The sequence below is a fragment of the Ursus arctos genome, unplaced genomic scaffold (genome assembly GCF_023065955.2).
Source record: "Ursus arctos isolate Adak ecotype North America unplaced genomic scaffold, UrsArc2.0 scaffold_32, whole genome shotgun sequence".
NCBI classification, from domain to species: Eukaryota; Metazoa; Chordata; class Mammalia; order Carnivora; family Ursidae; genus Ursus; species Ursus arctos.
In genome coordinates this window covers 15647755-15669799 of record NW_026623008.1, presented here as the reverse complement: position 1 = coordinate 15669799, position 22045 = coordinate 15647755, and the positions used below count along the sequence as shown (strand labels likewise).

Here is a 22045-nt window from a genome sequence, read left to right as displayed (position 1 = left end):
TTGTCCTTATAAAAGGGAAATTTGGACACAGAGACAAACAGACACAGAAGGAAGACAACCATCTACAAGCCAAGGAGAGGGGCCTGGAACAGCTCCTTCCATCACAGCCTCAGAAGGAACCAACCTCACTGACATTTTGATTTCAGCCTTCCGGCATCTAGAGCTAGGAGGATACGTTCCAATCACCGAAGCCGACCAGGGAGCGGCCCAGGAGCCTCACAGGCAGTGACAGCTCCTATCCCCCCCCCCCATTCCAGACGGAGAAAGGGCAGGGCACGCCTGTGCTTTATCTTTAAGCACCCAACCTAGAATTTGCATCCATCTCTTCTGACCCAGGTCAAAAAGCAGTGCTTGGCCTCCCCTGGCTGCCCAGGAGCCTGGGAATACCCTGCACACAAGGAAAACGTCTGTTATCACTAAAAAGAAGAAAGAAAGAAAGAAAGAAAGAAAGAAAGAAAGAAAGAAAGAAGAAAGGAAGGAAGGAAGGAAGGAAGGAAGGAAGGAAGGAAGGAAGGAAGAATGGTATTGGGGACAGCTATGGGTCTCCGGCACCAAATGCCACAAAGGTTTTCAGATCTGAGCGCCAAGAAGCTCTAAGGTAACAATTAGGAAATGCACTCTCTCTCTCACAGGACTTGACTTTGAGTCCAGAAGCAGAGGGAGCACGGAGAGGTACGCCAAGGCTGGGGTTCATCCCTCTGCCCTTCCCGTGGCTCCACGCTGCACAGGCTGCTGGCTTCCTCCTCAGGCCGGAAGTCAGAAGGCTATCCGTGTCTGTCAGTGTCAAGCCAGGAAGCAGAAATCGCAATTTCATTTAGGGACGTGGTTACTGAGGTGAGGGAAGTGCTGAGAAGCCAACAGGGAAGGTGGACAAACCCAGAGATTCGCCAAGCTACTCCCAGGACGAGGGATGGAGGAAGGGGATGCTGCTAACGGGAGCACAGGAGCCAGCGCCGCCCAGCAGAAGCGGGACCCAGCCCCGGCCTGTCCAGCGGGAGCCATGGAGGAGGCGTTCCTCCAGCCCTCCTGTCTCCCACCAGTGCCTCCCACTGGCTGAACCCAGCTGGAAACCAGCGGTCACAGGGGAGGGGGGAGGGGGAGTCCGGCCTACAGGAGTCGATCTCCCCATCCCCCCTGCTCAACCTCGACACTGAGAAATAAACCCAAGGCTGGAGCTTCTGCGGAAGGGGAGGAGAGGAATGGAACTGGAGGCCTCGGTAGGGCAGGCACCTCAGAGCAACAGGGGCCTTGGAAGGGTTTTTAACAAGAGAACAACACGATGCAATGTATGTTTTCAAACTCTAGGTCTTTTTTTTTTTTTTTAAGATTTTATTTATTTATTTATTCGACAGAGATAGAGACAGCCAGCGAGAGAGGGAACACAAGCAGGGGGAGTGGGAGAGGAAGAAGCAGGCTCACAGCAGAAGAGCCTGATGTGGGGCTCGATCCCATAACGCCGGGATCACGCCCTGAGCCGAAGGCAGACGCTTAACCACTGTGCCACCCAGGCGCCCCCAAACTCTAGGTCTTTCTGACTGCTGAGCGGAAAACAGTCCGAAGAAGAGCAAGAATACCCTCTGGGAGACTAGCTGGGCTTCTGCAGAGGTTGTCCAGGTAACCAGGATGGGGGCCACGGATAAGCAGATGGCCAAGGACAGGGAAGTGCTCAAGAAAGACGGAGCCGGGGACTCACAGGAGAACCACGCGGGACACGCACAAATATGCCAGCGACCCAGTTCAGTGTCCCAGATAAACAGCCGCTACACGGGGCTTTCACCAAGCAGGCGCTCGCTCGGCGCCTATGGTGTGCAGTGCAGCCGCCACGTGCACACGCGCGCGCGCGCGCACACACACACTCGGCAGTGCCACACCGCTGGGGCTTGACCTCGCCTGGTTGCCGGCCCGCCCTTCACATGGGTACACCCCCGAAGACTATAGATTCTTAGAGGGCTTTCAGCCACAAGTAACAGATGACTCCATTCAAAGCCACGTAGCGGGCGCCCGGGTGGCTCAGTCAGTTAAGCGTCCAACTCTTGGTTTCGGCTCAGGTCATGATCTCAGGGTCGTGAGGTCGAGCCCCGCATCAGGCCCTGCGCTGGGTGTGGAGCCTGCATAAAATTCTCTCTCCCGGGGGTGCCTGGGTGGCTCAGCCATTAAGCGTCTGCCTTCGGCTCAGGTCATGATCCTAGGGTCCTGGAATCGAACCCCACACTGGGCTCCCTGCTCAGCGGGAAGCCTGCTTCTCCCTCTCACACTCCCTCTGCTTGTATTCCCTCTCTCGCTGTCTCTCTCTGTCAAATAAATAAAATCTTTAAAAAAAAAAAAAGATTCTCTCTCCCTCTGCCCCTCCCCCCTTGATAAATAAATAAATTAATTAATTAAATGTGACTTAAATGTAGGGCTTTTCTCACCTACCCAGAAGGGGGGCTGGGTGGGACACTTACCATCGGCACAGCGATGACACAGCGGACCCAGGCTCTTACGAACTTGCACTCCACCAGCACCTCCCCTCTAGGGCTGCCTCCTTCACTGTCCCAGGAGCAGACCCTGAGACAAGGATTTGGGTGCAGGTAGTTGAATTAGGAGGTGATCCTGAGAAGCATGGGTAGGGAGCAGGGAAGTGAGACAGGGAAGGGAAGGAGGCCTAGACAAGGTGTGGTGGTGGACAACTGAGACCCGATCCCATGGGGAAGTCTGGGAGCCAATGCCTCAGAGCCGACCCGTCTGCGTGTGAGGAGTCTGCGTGTGGGTCTTCCCACTCGTGTCCCCAGAGAGCACCTAGTGTGCCCGGGTTTAGATAACTCACACGCACAGCTCCACCATGCCTGGGCCGCGGTATGCAAGCACGTGCTCGGAAGCTGAGCACGTACACACACTCCCACCCCGCACACACCAGAGCACACACGTGTGGGATTCACACGCATGCGAGAGAGTGTACACCCCCCCGCCGCCCCGTTCAAACAAGCATCTGGGCCTCAATCTGCTGGAATCCTGTAACAAAATACCATAGAGTCCGTGGCTTCAACAACTTCGGAGTTCTGGAGGCTGCCGAGTCCAAGATCAAGGTGCCTGCAGATCCCACGTCGTGATTTGCGGACTTCCGGCCATCTTCTCGCATCCTCATGTGGCAGGAAGCTGCCGTGGACCTTCTTACAAGAGCACCAGTCCCACTCATGAGGGCTCTACCTTCATGACCTCGTGACCTCTGAAAGGCTTCACTTTCTTTTCTTTTCTTTTCTTTTTTTTTTTAAGATTTTATGTATTTATTTGACAGAGAGACAGCCAGCGAGAGAGGGAACACAAGCAGGAGGAGTGGTAGAGGAAGAGCAGACCCCGAGAGGAGGAGCCCGATGCGGGGCTCAATCCCAGAACCCCGGGATCACGCCCTGGGCCGAAGGCAGACGCTTAACTACTGAGCCACCCAGGAGCCCCAAGGCTTCACCTTCTAATAGCATCACACTGAGGAGTAGGATCTCAACATATGAATTCAGGGGAGACATCAACGTTCAGTTCATAACAATCTCTCACTGCTTCTTGCTCTGGTCTTTGGCTTGGGCAGGGCAAAGCCAGGAGCATTAAACATTTCTGATAAAAAGCCCACCCTTAGGAGCCCCACCTGAGTCAGAATTGGAGGGAAGTGAGGGGAGCCACAGCAGCCCCTCCCAGGCGGCAAGCCGGGATTCTCCAGTCTAGGACGTAATCTCTCAAGTTACCAGCAGGGGGTGCCCAAGAGCCATGAGCGTGTTTCAGGTTTTTTCTAATAGGTTTCCTGGTTTGTGGAAGGCTGTGTTTGTCTCTGGGTGTGTTTGAGGGAGAAGATAGGTCTCAGGAGTTCCTCGTGGGAGGTGAGCTGAGTGTGATGGATGCAGTCACCACCAATGCTAGGGACTGCATCACCCAGGCTCCAATGCCCTGGCACACCATCGAGGCTTATTTCGTGTTTGATGAATAGCTGAGTAAATGGGTGGATGACTGGGAGAACAGAGAGCAAAGAGGACGACTCAGGAGGAAAAGGTAAAGAGAGGAGAATCAGGAAGAAGGGTGAAAAGCAGAGAGAGAACGGTGGACTCGGGGGAAAGAGAAATACTAAGAAGGTAGGCAGGGGAGTCGAGGAGGTGAGTGAAGGAGGGTAGTGCCTACCTCGGACATTTGACCTGACACGTCTCTTCTCCCAGAGGCCCCCCATGCTGCCCGCCACAATGCTCGCCATCTTTCCAGGCCAGCTGGGGTTGGCACTTTCTTCAGGAAGGCCTCCCTAGCCCCTCCGTGGCGATCTGTCCCTCTTGCCTTTATACTCCCACGGCTCTGGGAGATGCTACTTGGGACCTCTCTGGTCTGGTTAAAATATGGGAGGTGGAGTCGGACAGACCCAGGTTGGGTTTGAATTCAAGCTCAACCAGTGCTGTGTGACCTTAGCCAAGAGACTTAACCTCTCTGCACCTCAATTTCCTCAGCTAGGGTAATACCGGTCGCTCCCTCGCAGGGTTTTAGTGAGCAGTTGAGCTAAACACCACTGCGCACCGGGCTTGGCATATAGGAAGCATTGAACAGAAGGCGGAATTATTATTCTTGCTTCCAGAGAGTCCCAACCTCAAATGGTCTGCCTTATTGTCAAGTTGTGCGCCTTGACTTGGGTTCAGAAAATATCGTCATCGAAACGAATAGTGAATATGTGAGCTCCCTGAAACGCTCATCTCTGCTTAATTCATTTTTTCACGTGTACAAGATTATCTGTTACAGTGTCGCTGGAAATAAAACATAACTGGAAACAACCTGAATGTACAGTAACAGGAGAGTGGATGAGGTGTGGTCTATCTGGAGAGTGCGATACCAAAGAGTGGAAATGATTGAACTAGAGCTCCATGTATCCACATGGGTAGATCTCAGAGGCGTTTCACTGAATAAAAAAGCGAATTACAGAATAAGGCATTCACCATACTGTAATATATATAGCATTTGGAAACATGCAAATGGACGATACGCCATCTGGCAACGTGTAGGGACAGAATAAGCAGGAAGAGCAATGATCATCAGAGATGGGGATGGCGGCCCCCTCCCAGAAGGGAGGGAGCAGTGTTGGCAAGGTCTTTGTGTGGCTTCAACTGTACCCGTAAGCTTATTTTTGAATTCCTTGAATATGGGATGAGACCTTCTCTGTTCTGATCTTCACGACCACCCTGAGCATGAAGGATGAGGAAGAGGTGCAGGGAGGGAAGGTAAAGTGCCCATGTTTACTCAGCCTCCTGAAGGGAAAGGTGGAAATTGAACTCAGATCTCCTGAGCCCAGCTGCCCTCTCTGTCACGCAGGCTGCTTGGGGTTTTACTGAACTGTCGGCAGTGATCTCAAGGACAAAAAAAGAAGTGCCAAGGAGCCAGGGCAGAACAGCTAAACTCCGCTGGGCTGGACGAGGAGGGTGGGCTCTGGTCCACCGGGCTCAGGGTCTGGCCCAGGCCTGGGAGGGGTTTGAGCCCAGGCCAACCAAGGGGAGGTGTCCCACCTTTCCGTCTTTCCTGGTGCTCTCCTGGTTGGGGCAGAGGTCAGAGTCAAGCCAGCCTTGGGTAGGGTCTCTGTAGTAGAAGGTAGAGGCCTCCTAGTATCTGAACTGGCTCTCCTTCTGCTCCCACAGCCTCCCCCACTTCCCACCCCAGCACAAGCAACCTAGGGGCCCAGGCGGGAGGCTCACCACCAAGGGAGCTCTAGTCCCAAAGACACCCCAGAATGCCCAACCAGGACCTCAGCCGCAGGCTCCAAATCCTCCAGGGGCAGAGATGTTCCAGCTCTTCCAAGACATGGCCTGGCATTCATTCATTCTACCCTTTCCTTCCTTCTTCCCTCCCTCCTTCCCTCCCTCCCTTCCTGCCTTCCGAAGAAAACCTACCAAGTACTGGGGCCTGTACTGGTCACTGGAAGACAGGGATGAGGGACAGACCCTCATTTCCAGGGGCTCAGTGTCTGCTTGGGAGGTCAGGTGTATGAACGGATAAGCACCCAATAGACGTTCAATACATGTTTGGATCCAAGTAAATGAGACTGGCCCATGTGGCCCAGAGAAGGGCCGTGACTGGCTCGGGTCACAGAATGGTCCAATGGCATATCTGAAATTGGGGCCCAGGACTCCAGACATAGTCTAAGCTCTTTCTACTGCACCCCACCTTTCTTGTTTGTTTTTCAAGTTGATGATTGTGAAATATTTCAAGTATACAAAAAGGTTTCAAGAGTGGTATCATGCCAGGGCGCCCGGCTGGCTCAGTTGGTAAAGCATGAGATTCCTGATCTCCTGGTTGTGAGTTTAAGCTCCATGTTGGGTGTGGAGATTACTTAAAAATAAAATCTAAGGAAAAAAAAAAAAAGCAGGAAAGAAAGATTAGCACCATGCGCCCCAGGAACCCGCCATCAAGCTTTGTCACGTCTTCCCATGACCGCTGGTGCCTCCCTTCCCAGCCTGAATCAAATGCTCTCCTTGCCTCCTGGGACATGTTTCTTTTGCAGACTCTACGTATGAGCTTCTTTAAACAGGGGCTGTGAGGTGTTTTCTGGCACCAGCCAATTCTCTGATACCCGCTGAGTATCCAACAATTCGATTCATTTCTGGCACTTTCTATCTGGTACTAGCGTCAGACCCCACCAGTGAAAGGGCTCTGTTCCATCTGACTGCCCCCACTTCAGACACAATCCCACCACCCCCTCCTCTGGTTCGATAATTTGCTAGAATGTCTTGCAGCACTCGGAAATACATGACTCATGTGTTTTTTGGTTTATTTGTTTAAAGATTTTATTTACGTATTTGTCAGAGAGCGAGCGCACAAGCAGGGGGAGCAGCAGGCAGAGGAAGAGGCAGGCTCCCCGCTGAGCAAGGAGCCTGATGCAGGACCCGATCCCAAGACCCCGGGATCGACCTGAGCCATAGACAGACGCCAAGGGACTGAGCCCCCCGGGCGTCGCAGACACTACTCAAGTTTGCCGGCTTATTATATAAAGGATTCAGATGGACAGCAGACGAAAAGGTATACAGGGCGCGCCACGTACTCGCGGATGCCGTTCGTGAGAACAGCAGATCTGGAACGGCCGTTAGAGACCATTCTCTTCCTCCAGCGGGGCAAACTGAGGCCCAGGCTGCGTAGCAAGTTCGTAACACAGCTGGGCCTAGAACCCAGTTTCCTCGTCTGTCAGACAATGAACGGCCAGTATTTACTGAGAGTCGAGAACATGCCAAGGGATCAGCCTTGTGGGGCGAGTGTTCTTATTATCCCCCGTTTACAGATGAGCAATCTGAGGCCCAGATAAGGGAAGGAAGCTGCCCGAGGTCTTACAGCTGCTAGAGCCGGTCCCGGCAGAAGCTCGCTGGGAAGTTGCTCTCCGGGAACGCAAGGCGTTTACTTCGCTCTGTAATTGAAAGGATCTGAGTCATCTAAAGCAGATTTACAGGGAGCAAGAAATTGTCAGCAGCTGCTTCCACGTCTCAGTGGGGGCCGGAGGGGGGAAAACCCCTTCATATGGAAGGTGACCTCCCCCCACCCCAGCTGAGAATCAAAGGAGCAGCTTTAAGGGGTACAGCCAAGAGCCGGAAAAGTCAACCCTGCCATTAGCAGCCCAAGGGGGGAGGCCGGAGTGGGGGAGGTGCCCCAGGATGGGGGGAGGGGGAGGAGGTGAGACAGAGCCGGGTCTCCCTCTAGCTTCTTGGCCGGAGGCCTGAGCCTGAGGAGAGAGCAGGCCAAGAGACATGACGTGAGTCATCACTATTTATTCCAGGTGGGCTGCCTTTCATCCTGTGATGGGTTGTCACCCTTCTGTCACCCTGTGCCTTTAGGGAAGTCTGTCACACACAGTCGCTGCATGTCTGTGGTGGCTGGGGGGACGGATGAGGAGTGAATAGTGGTCATGGTGGCCAGATGAGCGGGGGGTGTCCCAGAGAAAAGGTGATAGTCGCAGAAGGTGGGGCAGCAAGGGGGGGGGTCTGAGAATTCATCCAGAAGCAGGGACCCAGAGTGCATGGTGACAAGAGACCACAACAGCCCCCTGGGCTTCCTCAGAAAAAGTGGGAAAGGCTCCAAACTTCCCACGGCACAGGGAATGGCGGTTTGAGCTGTCTTATTTGATGATTAAAGGAAAAGGTACCCCAGCAAGCTGAGGCCTTGGGGGCGCACCTGTTCCCTGTGCGGAATGCTCAGCTCCGGGTCTCCGCTCAGTAAATGTCATCAAGGACAAAGCGAGGATGGCCCTGGTGGCAGTGGGTACGGCCGCTGGCCGGCAGATCGGAGCCAGATTGCTTGGGCTCATAACCCTGCCCCTGTTCCTCCAGGTGACTTGCTGCACCTGGGCCCTTCAGCTTCTCATCTGAAACATGGGGGTGCTAGCCCTATCTACCTCCGAAGGTCGGAACGAGTGACCAATGAGTGAATGCACACGAAGCACTTCGCACAGGATCGTAGCCAGCTTCCCCGGAGCAGCAGAACCGGTAAGAAGAAACACAGAGACGTCTTAGCCTGCGTTCGGGTTGCAGCACTAAAATGCCACAGACCGGGGGGCTTAAAGTAACAGCCTTTATTTCTCACGGTGCCCAAGGCTGGCAGTCTAATCGAGCCGTTGGCAGCCTCTGTGTCTGATAAGAGTGTGCTTCTGGGGCGCGGAAGCACTTTCTTGCCGTGTCGTCACGTGGAGGAAGGGGTGAGAATGCTCTCTGGGGCGCTAACTCCATGAGGGCCCCACTCTCACGACCTACTCACCTCCCAAGGGCCCCAAACACCACCATACTGGGGGTTAGGTTTCAACATATGAATTTTGGGGGGACACGAATTTTTAGTCCAAAGGTGTATAAATACATATATACATATGAAGCAATTTATTATGAGGCATTGCCTCATGCAATTATGGAGGCTAAGACCCAGGAAGGCAGGTGGCGTGGTTCCAAGAACTGAGCAGCAGACAGTCAGTCGTGTAGACGGCAATCCAGGTCTGAAGGTCTAAGAACCAGGACTGATGATGGATTGCTAGCCCAACTCAGGCAGTCAGAGAACAAATTCAACCTTTTTGTTCTATTCTGGCCTTCAACAAATTGGATAATGCTGACCCACACTGGGGTTTGCCTTGCTCAGCCCACCAATTCAAATACTAATCTCTTCCAGAAACACCTTCACCGACACACCCAGCAATAAAGTTTAACCAGACATGTAGGCACACCCATCCAGGTGACCCAGCCAAGTTGACACAGAAAGTTACCCACAGCAGCTGGGACACGGTCCGCACTAGACACATACAAGCCATTATTATTATGATTTTATGGATAAGGAAACAGAAGTTTAAAGAGGTTCAGTCTCTTGGCCACAGTCGCACAGCTTCGATGGTAGGCAGGTGAGCTGGGTCGCAGCAAAGACACACACACAGAGAAACACACCTGATGTGCCGCTTTGCCAATCCCCATGATGTAAGGATCCCCAGCATGGCTGATCTCAAGCTACCAGCGGTGTAACAACCTGTTCCCCGAATTCTGGACTATTTAACAAACCGGCTCTTGCAAGCCAGTCCGAGAGGACCCCAGCACGCCCCTGCTGCTGCCCCGAGCCTGCCGCGCACGAGGGCGTTTCACAAACATTAGCTCGTCCTGCAAGCCAGTCAGTCTACAAGGTCCCCTGAGGACCCTCCTTGTCCCTTTTACAGAACAGCAGATGGAGGTTTGGAGAAGTTCAAGCACTTAGCCAAGGTCACAGCATGAGCCAGTTACTCGCTGTCCTACTTCCTACATCTTCTCCTAGCAAGGGGGTAGATAAACCTACATATGGATATTGTCCCCACCCCCCTTAGAGGGAGTTTCCCAGGCCCCATGAAGACAGGAGCCCCTGTCCCCTCCCACCTTGGCTGCTCTACCCCCAAATCCCTAAGGTGGCTTGGCAGGAGGGAAGTTCTCGTTGGCTGGGGCTCCTGCCAAGCCATACCTGCCCCGATGCTTCTGAGCTCAAATCTGTCCTGGCTTGTACCTGCCACATGTGGGCTTGGGGAAGACTGTTTCGGCAGCTGGTGAGCAGAGGGCCTTTATCCTTGAGGGTGCTGGGGGGTGAGGGTGTGTGACTCACTGTGCTTGGGTGGGTGAAAGGCTGTAGCTAAGGGGAGGGCCAGAACCCAGCCCAGGAAAGATTTTCAGCCCTGCAGTCAAGCTGGTCCCATGCCAGGTAAGAGCTCAGGTGAGTCACACTGCTAATAGTGGCCTGAGGCTGGGCACAGATGTCTTCCAGGCGGGGTGGGACAGCCAAGAATGTTTCATGGCCCTTGGCTCTCGCTGTCCCCTGAACTGACGTGGGGGTCTCCCGCCTGCTGCTGCTGAGCTCACACTCCGGGCTGCCAAGCTCTGCTTGCTCCTTATCTTTGATGCTTCCAGGAGCCATGTGACTGAAGGGACGTGGGAACACGCCTCCCGCCATCTCAGGTCTCAGGGGAGAAGGGTAACTGCGGAGTGGCAGGTGTGGGGGTAGGGCGGGTGGGGGGCGGTTAAAAAGCAGCATATGTGCTAATGGGGCAGGGTCCTCAGGTCTCTGGAGAAGGAGGCTGTTCCCTCCATTCTGGGAGAGCCCAGAGGGATGAGATGCCCTCAAACTCCTCATGCCTGGGGTAGAGAAAGGGCCCCTGATGGATGTGGTGGGACACCAGAGGGGATAGGTAGAACTGCTGGTGGGAGACAGGGGGATGTGAGGGGGAGGGAGGGGCAGGGGATGATGCAAAGCCCAGCCGGTTTGGTAATGGAGCTAAGGAGCCAAGGTTGGAGATGGGCCCGGTGGGGCAAGGGTAGGGGGCTGCTGTGGCTGGAGACTGTGCGGGGCACCCACCCAGGACGTTCTGAGACCCTGGCAGTCATCTCTGCAGGGCTAGGGAGGGAGAGGCAGCTGGGCTTGCTGGGTGGTGGAGGATGGGGTTTGGTGGGGGACAGGGCTACAGCTGCCCACCAGCCTGTGTCTCCAGGCTGGACCCCTCCCAGCGCCACTCAGTTCACAGGGTCACTTACTGTGTCCTCACTGAGTGAGAGGAGTGGCCCCCTCGGGATAGAGCCAGAACACCAGATTCTAATTCTGATTGCCGGGTGAGCTTGGGTAAGTCTCTTGCCCTTTCTGTGTCTCAGTGACCTCATTGGGAAAACCAAATACCTACCTCTTCAGGGCGCTGTGAGGATTAAATGAGAGGGCGGAAGGTGCCGACACCTAGCACGTGCTCTACCCATGTCAGTTTCCTGGGGATGGGGCCGGGCAAGAGGTAGGGCAGGCAGCTTCCCCATCCCCCCCTCCTCCTGTGTCTTCATGCTTGGAGTCAGCTGGACCCTAACCAGCTGGCCTGACTCAAGACTGGACCCTGAAAGCCCAGGGTCTAAGGACAGAACCTCCCCTCCCCACCCGGGGAAAGGGCTTTCAGTCTCCTTGACCCCACTTCTGGCTCTAAAGGCCTCTGTGGCCCCCAGAGTACTTAGAGATCCCCTGGAGTTGGGGAGGCTGGAGAGGGACATTCTTGATCTTCTGGGACACAGCCTGGCTTTCTGGGAAGATGGAGGAATAGCACATTCCTCCTAAAATAATTGTCCTGGAGCTATTTCCAGAGGCTCTTAATGCCCAGGCCAGAAATGGCCAGTGATCTCGATGCCTGGATACCTTCAGGACAAACGCCACAGAGGCCCAGCCCTCCCGCTGGCTGCCTGCCTGCCTGCCCGGCCCCCAGCCCAGAGCAGATCCGGGCCAGGCTGAGGCCCCACAAGGGAACTGTTAACACCACTTCCCTGGTCCACTGAGTTCCCCACACCTCTTTCCTCCTTCTTGGGGGCCCTCTGATCCCTCCTCTTGGCTCCCTGGTTCAGCAACCCCACCCCAGGGCAAAAGGGCTCAGTGGCTGTGGGCTGGGGAGGCCCATGCAGAGGTTTCCATGTCACAGCACTTCACGATCCTGGGGTCGATCATTCAGAAACATCAGATTAAACCCGGCCTGGAAAGCCCACTCCAAAACAGCATGCCTGAGCCCCTCAAACACGTCCAGGTCACGGAAGACAAACAAGGGCTGGAGAACCGCTCCAGGCTGAAGGAAACCGAAGACAGCTGAGAACAAAGGCCACACGTGCTCCTGGCTCCTCGCGCAGGAGGAAGAGTCGGCATGAAGAGGGGCAATCGGTGAAATGTGGGTGTTGGCCGTCTGTAGATGATTGTGCTCTCCCACGCCAAGCATCTGTATTTGGTCCCTGTAGTGTGGAAGCATGAGATGTCTGGATGTCCGTTCATGCTCGGTGTAGGGCCTACTTAGGGCCGGGCCTCGCAGATGTGATCCGCTCTTCTCCCGGACCCACAGCCTCTGCCGCAATCATGGTCCGGCAGATCCTGGGTCAGGCCACGAAGCATCCGAGCTCGATCCTCCTCTTGGTCTTTACTGGTGAAGGGGGTCCTGGAGCAGCGCTGTGTGTCTTGTGCCTGGCATTGTTTGATCCCGATGTCAGTTGGGGTAGGAAGAATAACCCAGAACCCTAGAACGGACTGGGTCCCTGTGATCGGTACAAGTTCCACTCAGTGAATGTAGATAACAGCAAACTAAAGAAAGAAGGTCCAGACTTCCGAATGAAACTTTCACTAAAAATCCGCTTAGAATGAAGCTCTTCCAGAAACCATCTGCACGACTTTCCGCTTCTCCAGGGAATCCTTCCCTCTAAGTGCATGAAATCATGTTGGTGGGTCATGTTGGATTTACACCTATTAATAAATATCTAAAACTTGAAAGAAAAAAAAATGTCCCTGTTCGCTCAGTATGTAGGAGACACCCACCCAAGTATTCAGGGTTAAAAGATGGCTGTTGTAGGCAACTGCCTCTCAAAATAATAACGTGTGTGCGTGTGTGTGCGTGTGCGCGCTCGTGTGCGTGCGCGTGTGTGCGTGTGTGTGCACGTGCGTGTGTGCATGCGTGCGTATGTGCACGCGTGTGCGTGTGTGTAGTGATAAACGTGGCAAGAGCATTAGTAATTTGTGGATTTGGATAAGGACTACATGGGAGTTCGTTGTGAGTTTTCAGGAAATTTGAAAATTTTTCAAAATAAAAAGTAAAATTATATTTTTAATATTTGAGAGAAGGACGTGATGGAGGGAGGCTTTTCTTGGCAAATATGTCCTGGGTGCCCCTAGGGACCAGGGCGGGGTGGAGGGCGCGAGCTTCCGAGAGTGGCTGAAGAGTCCTCAGGCTCTGGCCAGATCCCGCCGCGTAGGACAGACTCTACACCGGGTCGCTGACCTCGGCAGGGAAGGAGAGACAGTGCAGTTATGTTCAAGAATGGGTCACTCGAGGGGCGCCTGGGTGGCACAGCGGTTAAGTGTCTGCCTTCGGCTCAGGGCGTGATCCCGGCGTTCTGGGATCGAGCCCCACATCAGGCTCCTCCACTATGAGCCTGCTTCTTCCTCTCCCACTCCCCCTGCTTGTGTTCCCTCTCTCGCTGGCTGTCTCTATCTCTGTCGAATAAATAAATAAAATCTTAAAAAAAAAAAAAAGAATGGGTCACTCGAAGTGACGGCACCCTGGGGAGATTCAATAAATGTTTGCTGAGCCAGTGAGAAAAGAGAAGTGACTGATGCTGACCACGGCCAATGGGAGCTCTATCAGGACCAGCACAGAACTTCCTGACTCTCTGCATAATGAAACACCAGAAAAACAACAAGGAACGCTGGAAAACATCCACCCCAGTCTCGTTTTAAAAATAGGGCTCATCTGTCCTGGAGGGCTTAGAGCGGCGCGGGCCCTGAGGCAGGAGCTTGGCCAGGATGACCTCTGGAGGCCCCTCCCAGCTGTAGGATTCCATGATTCTATGACATGGCCAGCAGTCTGGAGTGGCGGCATGAAGGTATCCCCCGTGGAGAGCAACAGGAGGGCTAAGTCATCTACCTCCTAAAGACAGAGTGAGCGTGGGAGAGGGCCCTGATGGCAGATGGGGCCCAGCCAGGGAGGGAAGGGTGGGTAACTGTGGGGGTCAGCCCTCAGTCACCTCCCGTATTTCTGGAGGAGGAGACAGGGTGGGGTTGGACCTGGAAGGAAAGAGGCAAGGGTCTGTACATTCCACTCGATTCAGACCCAAAGGACAAGGGCAGCTGAGGGCCGTAGGCTGGAAGAGGGGCAGGCAGCTGTTTTCTGGGTGGGACAGGCTCACATACTGCTCTGTGCTCACTGGGCCAAAGTGGAAAACGAGTGTCAAGCTGGCACTACTAGGGGAGAGAAATCAGAGCCTTCCCTCTGGGGGGGGGGGGAGTAATGGGGAACCGAGGGACAGTGGGGACAAGGAGGGGAGGACTCCACTGCCCTTGGCCGGAACGGCAGAGGGGGTTAAAGGGACTGAGAATCTTCTTGGTCTGGGCAGCCCTTAGTCTCAGTGACGTGCCCACATTCAGGCCACAAGGAATAGGAATCCCAAAGCCCCCTCCTCTGGTGGAGTGGACGAGGAGACTCCCCCACGGCCCGAGAGGGTCGAGACCAGATATCCTGGAAGGCTGTGACCTTACAAGTGCAGCCCCATTGGTAGACTTGTCGTACTATCTCCCCGCCCGTCATTTGGGATTCCTAAAGTCAGGATCAACTTAGCTATGGGGTTTAGCAAGCATTCCTGCCCATCTGGTTCTCCCCATGAGTGCCCCCATCCAGCAGGCAGAGCAGGTGTGGGGAGAACTCTTCCTTAAGAGACTGTGAGGGGGGCCAAAGTCACTCCGATACAGCACTGTCTTTCAGAGGTCATCAGACACACCCAGGATAGTACCTTGGCCCCATCACTTACAAGCCGTGGGATCTGAGGCAAGTCCCGTCATCTCTCGGAGACTGAGTTTCCCCATCTGTCAACCAGGAATAGAATAGTGACCACCTCCTTGATTCGTAGCAACAAGTACATGCAAGACACAAGCAAAGGGCCAGGGGCGGAGAGAGGACGGGTAATATTACATCACTTCCCGGGTACATTTTTTTTTTTTTTTTTTTTTTAGTATCAGGTACGTTGTGTTGTCATTGATTAGCTATTTAGTATTACCTGGAAAGAAGGTCCCTCTCGGTGCTTGGAATTTCCCCATTAGAGATTCAGTCCTTGGCTTTTGTGGTCTCCTGGAGTCCTGCCTTAAAAGGCAAATGGGAATTTCAGAATATGGGCCAGAGCTCACAAGGAGACTGCCCCACTTTTCCCTAAGGGTCCTCTGGCCTCGGGGTTGTTCTTGGGGTCTTGCCTTCCTCCCCATCTCTTGCTTTCTGAGGAATAGGATGTCTGTTTTCCAGTTTGAAAATCCCTGGGCCCAGGAGGAGGAGTGGGAGAAGGCTGGTGTTGGGGAGGCAGAGGGAACACGTGCGGAGAAAGCGTGCAAGGAGGGGGCAGGGAGCGAGGAGAGCTGACCCACTGTCTTCACAGGCCTCGGTAGCCAGCCTCCAGGTGAGCTCACAGCGGGTCAGCGCCACGAAGCTCTTCTGCCCCGCGGGGACGATGTCTGGACGTCTGGTGAGCCGTTCCAACACTTCCAGCCGTTTGAACCATGCCAACACTGTGTCCTCCTCAGCCCAGACTCCAGGCTGGCCCCACGGCCCCAGCGTGACCCGGGCCAACAGTCTCAAGCGCCCCCGCACCCCGAGTGGCTCGGAGTTCAGCAGCTGTGGCAGCCCCTCAGAGCAGTCCGACGGCCCCAGCTCCCCCAGGCTTCCAGTGAGGAAAATCTGCATGGGCCGCCCCTACAACGCCAAGTGTGTGGAGACCAGCCACCTGGCGAACCACCCCAAGGTGTCCAGGAGGCCCGCTGGCCACGGCAGCCCCCACTGCCTGCTCTGTACGGATCGTCCCTCGGACCCCTGTAGTCCCACCTTCCTGGACCAACTCATCAAAGGCATCAACTACCTTGACAGATCCACCAATGCCTTCTATACCACCTGCCCCAAATCATCCCTGAGCCTGCCGAGGCTTGCAGCGAACTACCTGGAACGCGCCGCCAACTCCATCCACCTGGACCACCCAGACCACTCCCTCCCCCGCAGTTACTCCCACCCCATCAGCAGCGTGGCCGCCTTCGACAACTACGCCAACACGAGCATCGTGCCGTCCAGCAGGGGTGTCAGCGCCCTGCAGTGTGTGGACGGGTCTGCCAACACCAGTTGCTCTCGCCGGATTCAAAGCCAGAGACTCCCGCCTGAGTCGCCACAGAGGCCGGGAATGAAGCTGCCCGAGCTCCCCTTGTTCAGCAACGGGATCTTTTCCTTAGGCCGGCTGCCCAAGTTCTGGGAGGCAATCCGCTCGGGCTGGAGAGCCCCCGAGCCCATCTCCAAACCCTGTAGCTGGTGGTGACATCGACCGTGAAATGGCTACATGTCCATCAGGCTGCAGTTGTAGAAAATAAATTGTCTGTGGCGAAATGCTCCCTCCGAGGCTCTGTGGGGGGGGGGCAGCCATTTAGATTGGGGGGTTATAAACTCAAGGACCTGTAGGGCCAGGAGGGTAGAAGTGAACGGGCGAACTGGGCTGGGTGGGGAGGAAATACTTGGTCTAAACCCAGCTCTCCACCGGGTTGTTGCTTTTTCAAGAGAAGCCAGGAATCTCGTGTTTATATGCAAACAACAAATTCAAAAATGTCATAGGGCTCTGTGGGCTGCAGAAAAATACTTGCAGGTGGAATGTGAAGCTCACAGGCCTCAGTTTGGAATCTCTGGTTCATATCTTGAATGGGTCACTGGGGAGTTTCCCCATGGGAAGGAAGAGACTAGCTATTCACTCCCAATCCCTATTCCTCCTCTTCTGATTTCAGGATCGTCGTTGGTGTTGATTTCAGCCCCCCTGCCCAATATGAGGAGAAATGATGATGATGATGGTGGTGGTGATGATGATGATAGCAGAACTTTCTAGAGCACTAACTATGTGGCAGGCACTGTTCTAGGTGCTTTATATATATTCTTTAAAGGATGTGGTTTTAATGACCAAGGATTAAGGTGGATGTAGAGGAACACTTTAGGATAGCAAGTGGGAGAGGCCACCAGGGCTGGTTGCCACTGGAGGGACAGCCCTTCCTGGGAAATCTCTGAAGAGTGGTTCTATCCAGGCCAGAGGAGGGCCAGAGGGTCAGAATGAAGAGGTCCCAAGTTTCTTGCTGCAAATGTCTGAGAAAATGTTCCCTGGGCCACCAAGGGCTTCAAACCTTCAGAGACTGAACTGATCTGGTTACTGAGAAGTCAGGCCTTACAACGCACCCAGTTCTCCACCATCCAGCTGGCTGAGGGACTGTGGAGACCGGGGTTCCAGCCTGGTTCTACCACTAGCCTACCGTGGGATCTTGGGTCCATCACTTCCTCTCCCCGGGCCTGTTTCCCCTTCTGTAAATGAGTAGGGTAGTTTTGATGGGCTTTAAGGGGCCCAGACTCCGATATTTCTGAGTCTGTCCTCCTAGACCCCAGCCAGGCCTGGGCTGCGAATCGAGAGTGTCCCCCCCACCCCCTCCCTTGGCCCTCAAGAACCGAGGCCTCCTGAGTCCTGAGCCAGCTGCCCATTTCAGGCCTCAGGGCCATTTCTGCGTGGCTCTGAACTTCAGGCCCAGGCCCTTCTTGCTGGAGCTTTCCTGTCTCCTTGGAAATATGAGGGCCAATGGCAGGTCAGAGTGTGGAACGGGACTGGCCTTGAAATAATGCAGAACCTGCAGTTCCACAAGATTCCATGAGTCTTGGAGGGAGTGGCCTGCTCTGGCCCAGCTCTGTGGCCAAACAGAGAAAGTGGCAAGCTTGAATATCCCGACCATGAGGTCACCGTGGTAGTCCTAGGAGAGGAGGAAGGAAGGGGGTACGGGACCCTTGGTTTACTGATTTCACACCCACTTCTATTTCATCTCTGGAGAACAAGAGATATCCTCCCTGGGTCCAAAGCTCAGCAGTGTAGTACATTCCTTTCCTCGTTTCTTGCATCCCTTCCCTCCTGAGGGAGAAGACTTTGGCCTTTGTCTGGTGGGTCTTCAGTTCTCCAGTGACCCATTCCAATCCACGTGCACATTTGTAGGAATATAGCTTATTAGAATCCACTTTGGCCCGACTCAAGAGAGGGTGTCCTGATTCCCAAATCCTCTGTCTGGCCACTCAAAGCCATCCCCTTCCTGCTCTGGGTGCATATTTGCATAAGATTTGTCCCTGACTCTCCTGGAGATGCCCACTTCCAACACAGTTTCATTTCCCCTAACCCGAGTGTAAGATCCTTGTCTAGGACGGTGTTCTTAAGGTCTCCATGGTCTAGCCCAGTTCCGGCTCACGGCAGGGACTCCGTTACTAAGACTGATTATAGGGCCGTGTGCCCAGCAGGTGCTCAGCAGTGGTAACTATCACTGTCTGGAGGATAGTTAGTGTCTTGCACGCAATGGATGTTTAATAACTGTTCATGATGGTGGCCAACACTTATTAAGCTCTTACCTATACGGCAGGCATTGTTTTAAGTGCTTTCTATGTATTAAATCATTTAATCCCCACGCCAATCCTTCAAGGAAGGTATTATTGTCCCTATTGTATGGATGAGAAAGCTGAGGCACAGAGAGGTCAGGCGTAAATGACAAGGATAAAGATGATTACAGTGTATCCAGCACAGCAGCTCTTCTAAAACTGGACGGCAGGGTCATTCTAGAGTGTTATGTGCACAGTAGGTGCTCAAGAATTATCTTCGTGGTTATAACATCTTGCAGGTAGTAGGTGTTCAGCAAATGTGCACAGTGGATGCCCAGCAAATATCATTACAGAGCCCAATACACAGTCGGTGCTCAAATGAAGTTTGCCCATCAGTGGGGGGTTGGCTTGTACTTGGAAGGGACAGAATCTCTGTGTTTTGGCCCCCCAAAATTGCTTTTTTCTTAGTATTTATTTACTTGGATACTCACAGCTCCCAAATCCCTTTCAGCAGTCACTTAGCCCAAGTCCAGAGAAAATAAGGCTCTTAGCTAGAGAAGGCTCTCTGTTCCCCGTGGCCACGCAGAGGCCACCGGAAGTCCTCCATGTCCACTGTTCAAGCCATGCATCTGCAAGGTCTGTGTAAACAGGAAGCAGCATGCTGGCGACAGAACAATGCCACGGCCCTGGTGTGCTGTCCGGCTTGTCTACAGAAGAAGCTAGGTGTCCCCACAGCAGGGGGCGGCCGGGGAAAGTCCTTCACGCCTGCAGAAGTACCTCATCATTTCTAGGGCACCCATCCTATGTTCCGGGCATGCCCCCAAGGCCTGAAGTAGAGGCTCTCAGCCCTCTCTGCTCCCTGCGAGGCTAAGTTTTAGTATCCCATTTTGCAGAGGGGGAAACTGAGGCTCAGAGAGACAAGGTGACATGCCCAAGCTCCTCCAGGGGGCACGTAGCAGAGCTGGGAGTCCAACCCAGGGCTCTGACCTTTAGCCAACGCCTCCTCTATCCAAATTGCTTTTTTTCTTAGTATTTATTGAACGGACTCCAAGAGAAAGAGGGGTAAATCTTGATATCCAAAATATGCAGTAAATTAGACAAAGCAAGGGTGGTGTTTAACTCCAGGGGTTTGGGCTGCCCCTCAACACCAGTGTTCTGAACAGGGCAGTGTTAACCTGGAATGTGCTCTCTCTGGGAAGCAGGAAACAAAGGGAGAAATTTCCTCAAAAGTCACCCGTGGTCTTCATTGCCCAATCCACTGGTCCCTGGGTCACACCGGGGATAGGTGCGTGACATTAGAATTATTTTTGTATGTTTTAAAAAAAGCTGACATAGCCCTTTTCAAACGGATCACTTGATACCACCATTCTATGATTCCAGAAAATACATGAGTGTTGCCAAGGTGCGTGTTGGAGCGACACAACGTCCTACTTCCAACTCTCACTCCCCCACCCACTTTCCCCATCCCTGAACCTTAGGAAACTTACTCTCCTCCCCCTAGCCCTCCCCCAACCCCCTCCCCCATTGCCTAGGCTCACCTCACCCCTCACTGTCTTTTCTGTCTGCCCCTGACTGGTTGTGCTGACTCTATATAGAAAACAGAAAACTAGGAGGGGGATTTCCTCTCCCCCTCAACTGCATCCACATTGCCCTCTTTTAAGGTGAAACCTCAGTAGAAGCAAAGAGCCTCAGCCGTGTGCCGGGCCTGAGTTGGTACCACCATGTTTGGCAAACTTAACAGCCTCCTGGGCCCCTCCCAACAGGGCAGGAATTTATCGTGAACAATTGAACAAAGCCGGGAACTCGGAGGGAGAAGGCACAGGACATTCCAAGAGGATTTCTCTCAAGCTCCCAAAGACAACATGTGGGAACACTGCAGAAACCTCATAACCTAGCAAAGAAAAGCATGAAAGGATGGAAAATCTGCCCAGTAGGAAGGGCCCTTCGGGCTGGAGGAAGGAACAAGGGGCCGCAGGTCAGGAGGCCAGGGTGGGAGGCCTGTCTCCGTGCCACTCATGACCCTCCACTTTTCTGGCCTCAGATCTGTGGTCCTTAAACACCGAGGGAACCGCAGAAGAAAGCACACGGATGCATACATATCCGTTGGCGGCAATGCCTTATTAGTCACAACGACCTGGAAACAGTCCAAGTATCGAACAACAGGATAGGGTTGATGAACCATGGTGTGTCGAGGAGCCACGATACCAAATAATTATTAGAACTACGATGTGCAAAGCCAATATGAGTGCTAGTCAAAGGAGCTGGCCCACAAATCGCTGACAGTTGCCATCTGCAATCAAGAGCGCGTAGCCAGTATGTACGTCTGTGCGCTGCTTCCAATATGGAGCCCGTATGGCAAGAAAAAAGTTGTCAGCTGAGGGAAACGGAGTGCTTGCCCATACAGTTGATTTACACCCTAAGCCAGTTTCTTATCTCATCTCAGACTGCTAATAAACAGTTTGGGGACTGGCACGGAGCCACAGAGCCATTTGTAAGTAGCCCTGGTCTTTTCTGACACATAGAACAATGTTTCTGGAAAGAATGTTAGGCAGGAGAAGCAAGACATGAACGGGTGCACATTACAGGGATCCCATGAGGTAAAAAGCATGCCGTGTATCGTAACGAAGGAAGGGAAATGAACATTCATGGAACACGAATGTGTCCCTGCTCAGAAGTCTTCTTTCCATAGCTGAAGCAAGAGTGCGTGGGCAGGAATGTGAGGGGGGTGTATGGAGGCCATAAGAATTCCAGCCTGGCTGGAGGAGGGGGAGCTTGAGTGACAAATTCAAATTATAGAGACCATTTATGGTCAGCTCAGGAGTGAGCTCGGAGGCAGTATTTGCAAAGCGTGTTATGAGAAACACCAGTCTTGTGAGATGTTAAAAGATTTTTTTCATAAAAGCAAATGGGCTCCTTTCTCAAGTGTCTTGAGGAATGCTGGATTTAATAGAGTTGGACAGGCGACTCTACTGGAGACCTGTTCAGGAACTTTCCTGTGTTGGTGTCCCTTGAGACGGCCAACGTGTAAGAAAGAGCACAGAGTTCCCAAACTTCTTGAGCAGGGAACCCCTTTTTGAAGGAGCATCTCAGAGGGCAGGTGGTCCATGAAGCACAGGGTGGGAACCCTGCCCCGGGCCTGAGACCCAGGGTGAGAGCTCAGCAAGGAAGTGATTGATAACGACAAGGGGTGGTGGGAAGATATCTGGAGGGGGCAGAGGGACCAGATCCAAGGCTCTTTTCAGAGAAGTCACATGTCTGCTTGGGCAGAGTTGAGAACCCAGGGGGAGGCAGAATTGAATGTGGTTGGGAATGTGGGTTCTAGAGTCAGACAGACGTGGGTATGAATCCTGGCTCTACGTCCTCCTGACTGTGTGTGATCTAGGTAAGCCACTTCGCGCCCTGGGGCCTCAGTTTCCTTGTCTTAAAAAGAGCAGTAACAAAATACTCTCACTTGCCCACTTTCCAGAACTGTGATAGTCATCAAATGAGATTCGGTGTTGCTCCACCAGTGAGGGTAACTCATCAGCCCCAAGTACAAACCAGAAGGGGGACATTCACATCTTACGCCATGATTCAACCAGCCTGGTCTTTCATTCGAGTGAAATTATTCAAACGCCCGCTCCCTGCCAGGCACCGCGCCCTTCACAGGGGATGTAGCTGGGAGCAAGACAGAAGAAGCCAGAC

At 53.6% G+C, this 22045-nt stretch overlaps 1 protein-coding gene and 1 pseudogene across 1 annotated transcript; both read left to right on the top strand.

Moving 5' to 3' along the window:
* The first annotated feature begins 12324 nt into the window (after nt 1–12324).
* Nucleotides 12325–12612, top strand: LOC113268616 (cytochrome c oxidase subunit NDUFA4-like; annotated as a pseudogene).
* Nucleotides 12613–15393: 2781 nt separating this feature from the next.
* Nucleotides 15394–16351, top strand: LOC113268617 (uncharacterized). The gene has a single exon (XM_026517211.4). It carries the CDS (start codon nt 15450–15452, stop codon nt 16296–16298), a length of 849 nt encoding a protein of 282 aa, XP_026372996.1. The 5' UTR covers nt 15394–15449; the 3' UTR covers nt 16299–16351.
* The last annotated feature ends 5694 nt before the right edge of the window (nt 16352–22045 follow it).

Bases quoted from the DNA above. Each gene is read 5' to 3' on its own strand.
- LOC113268617 (XM_026517211.4), top strand. From the start codon at position 15,450: ATGTCTGGACGTCTGGTGAGCCGTTCCAACACTTCCAGCCGTTTGAAC.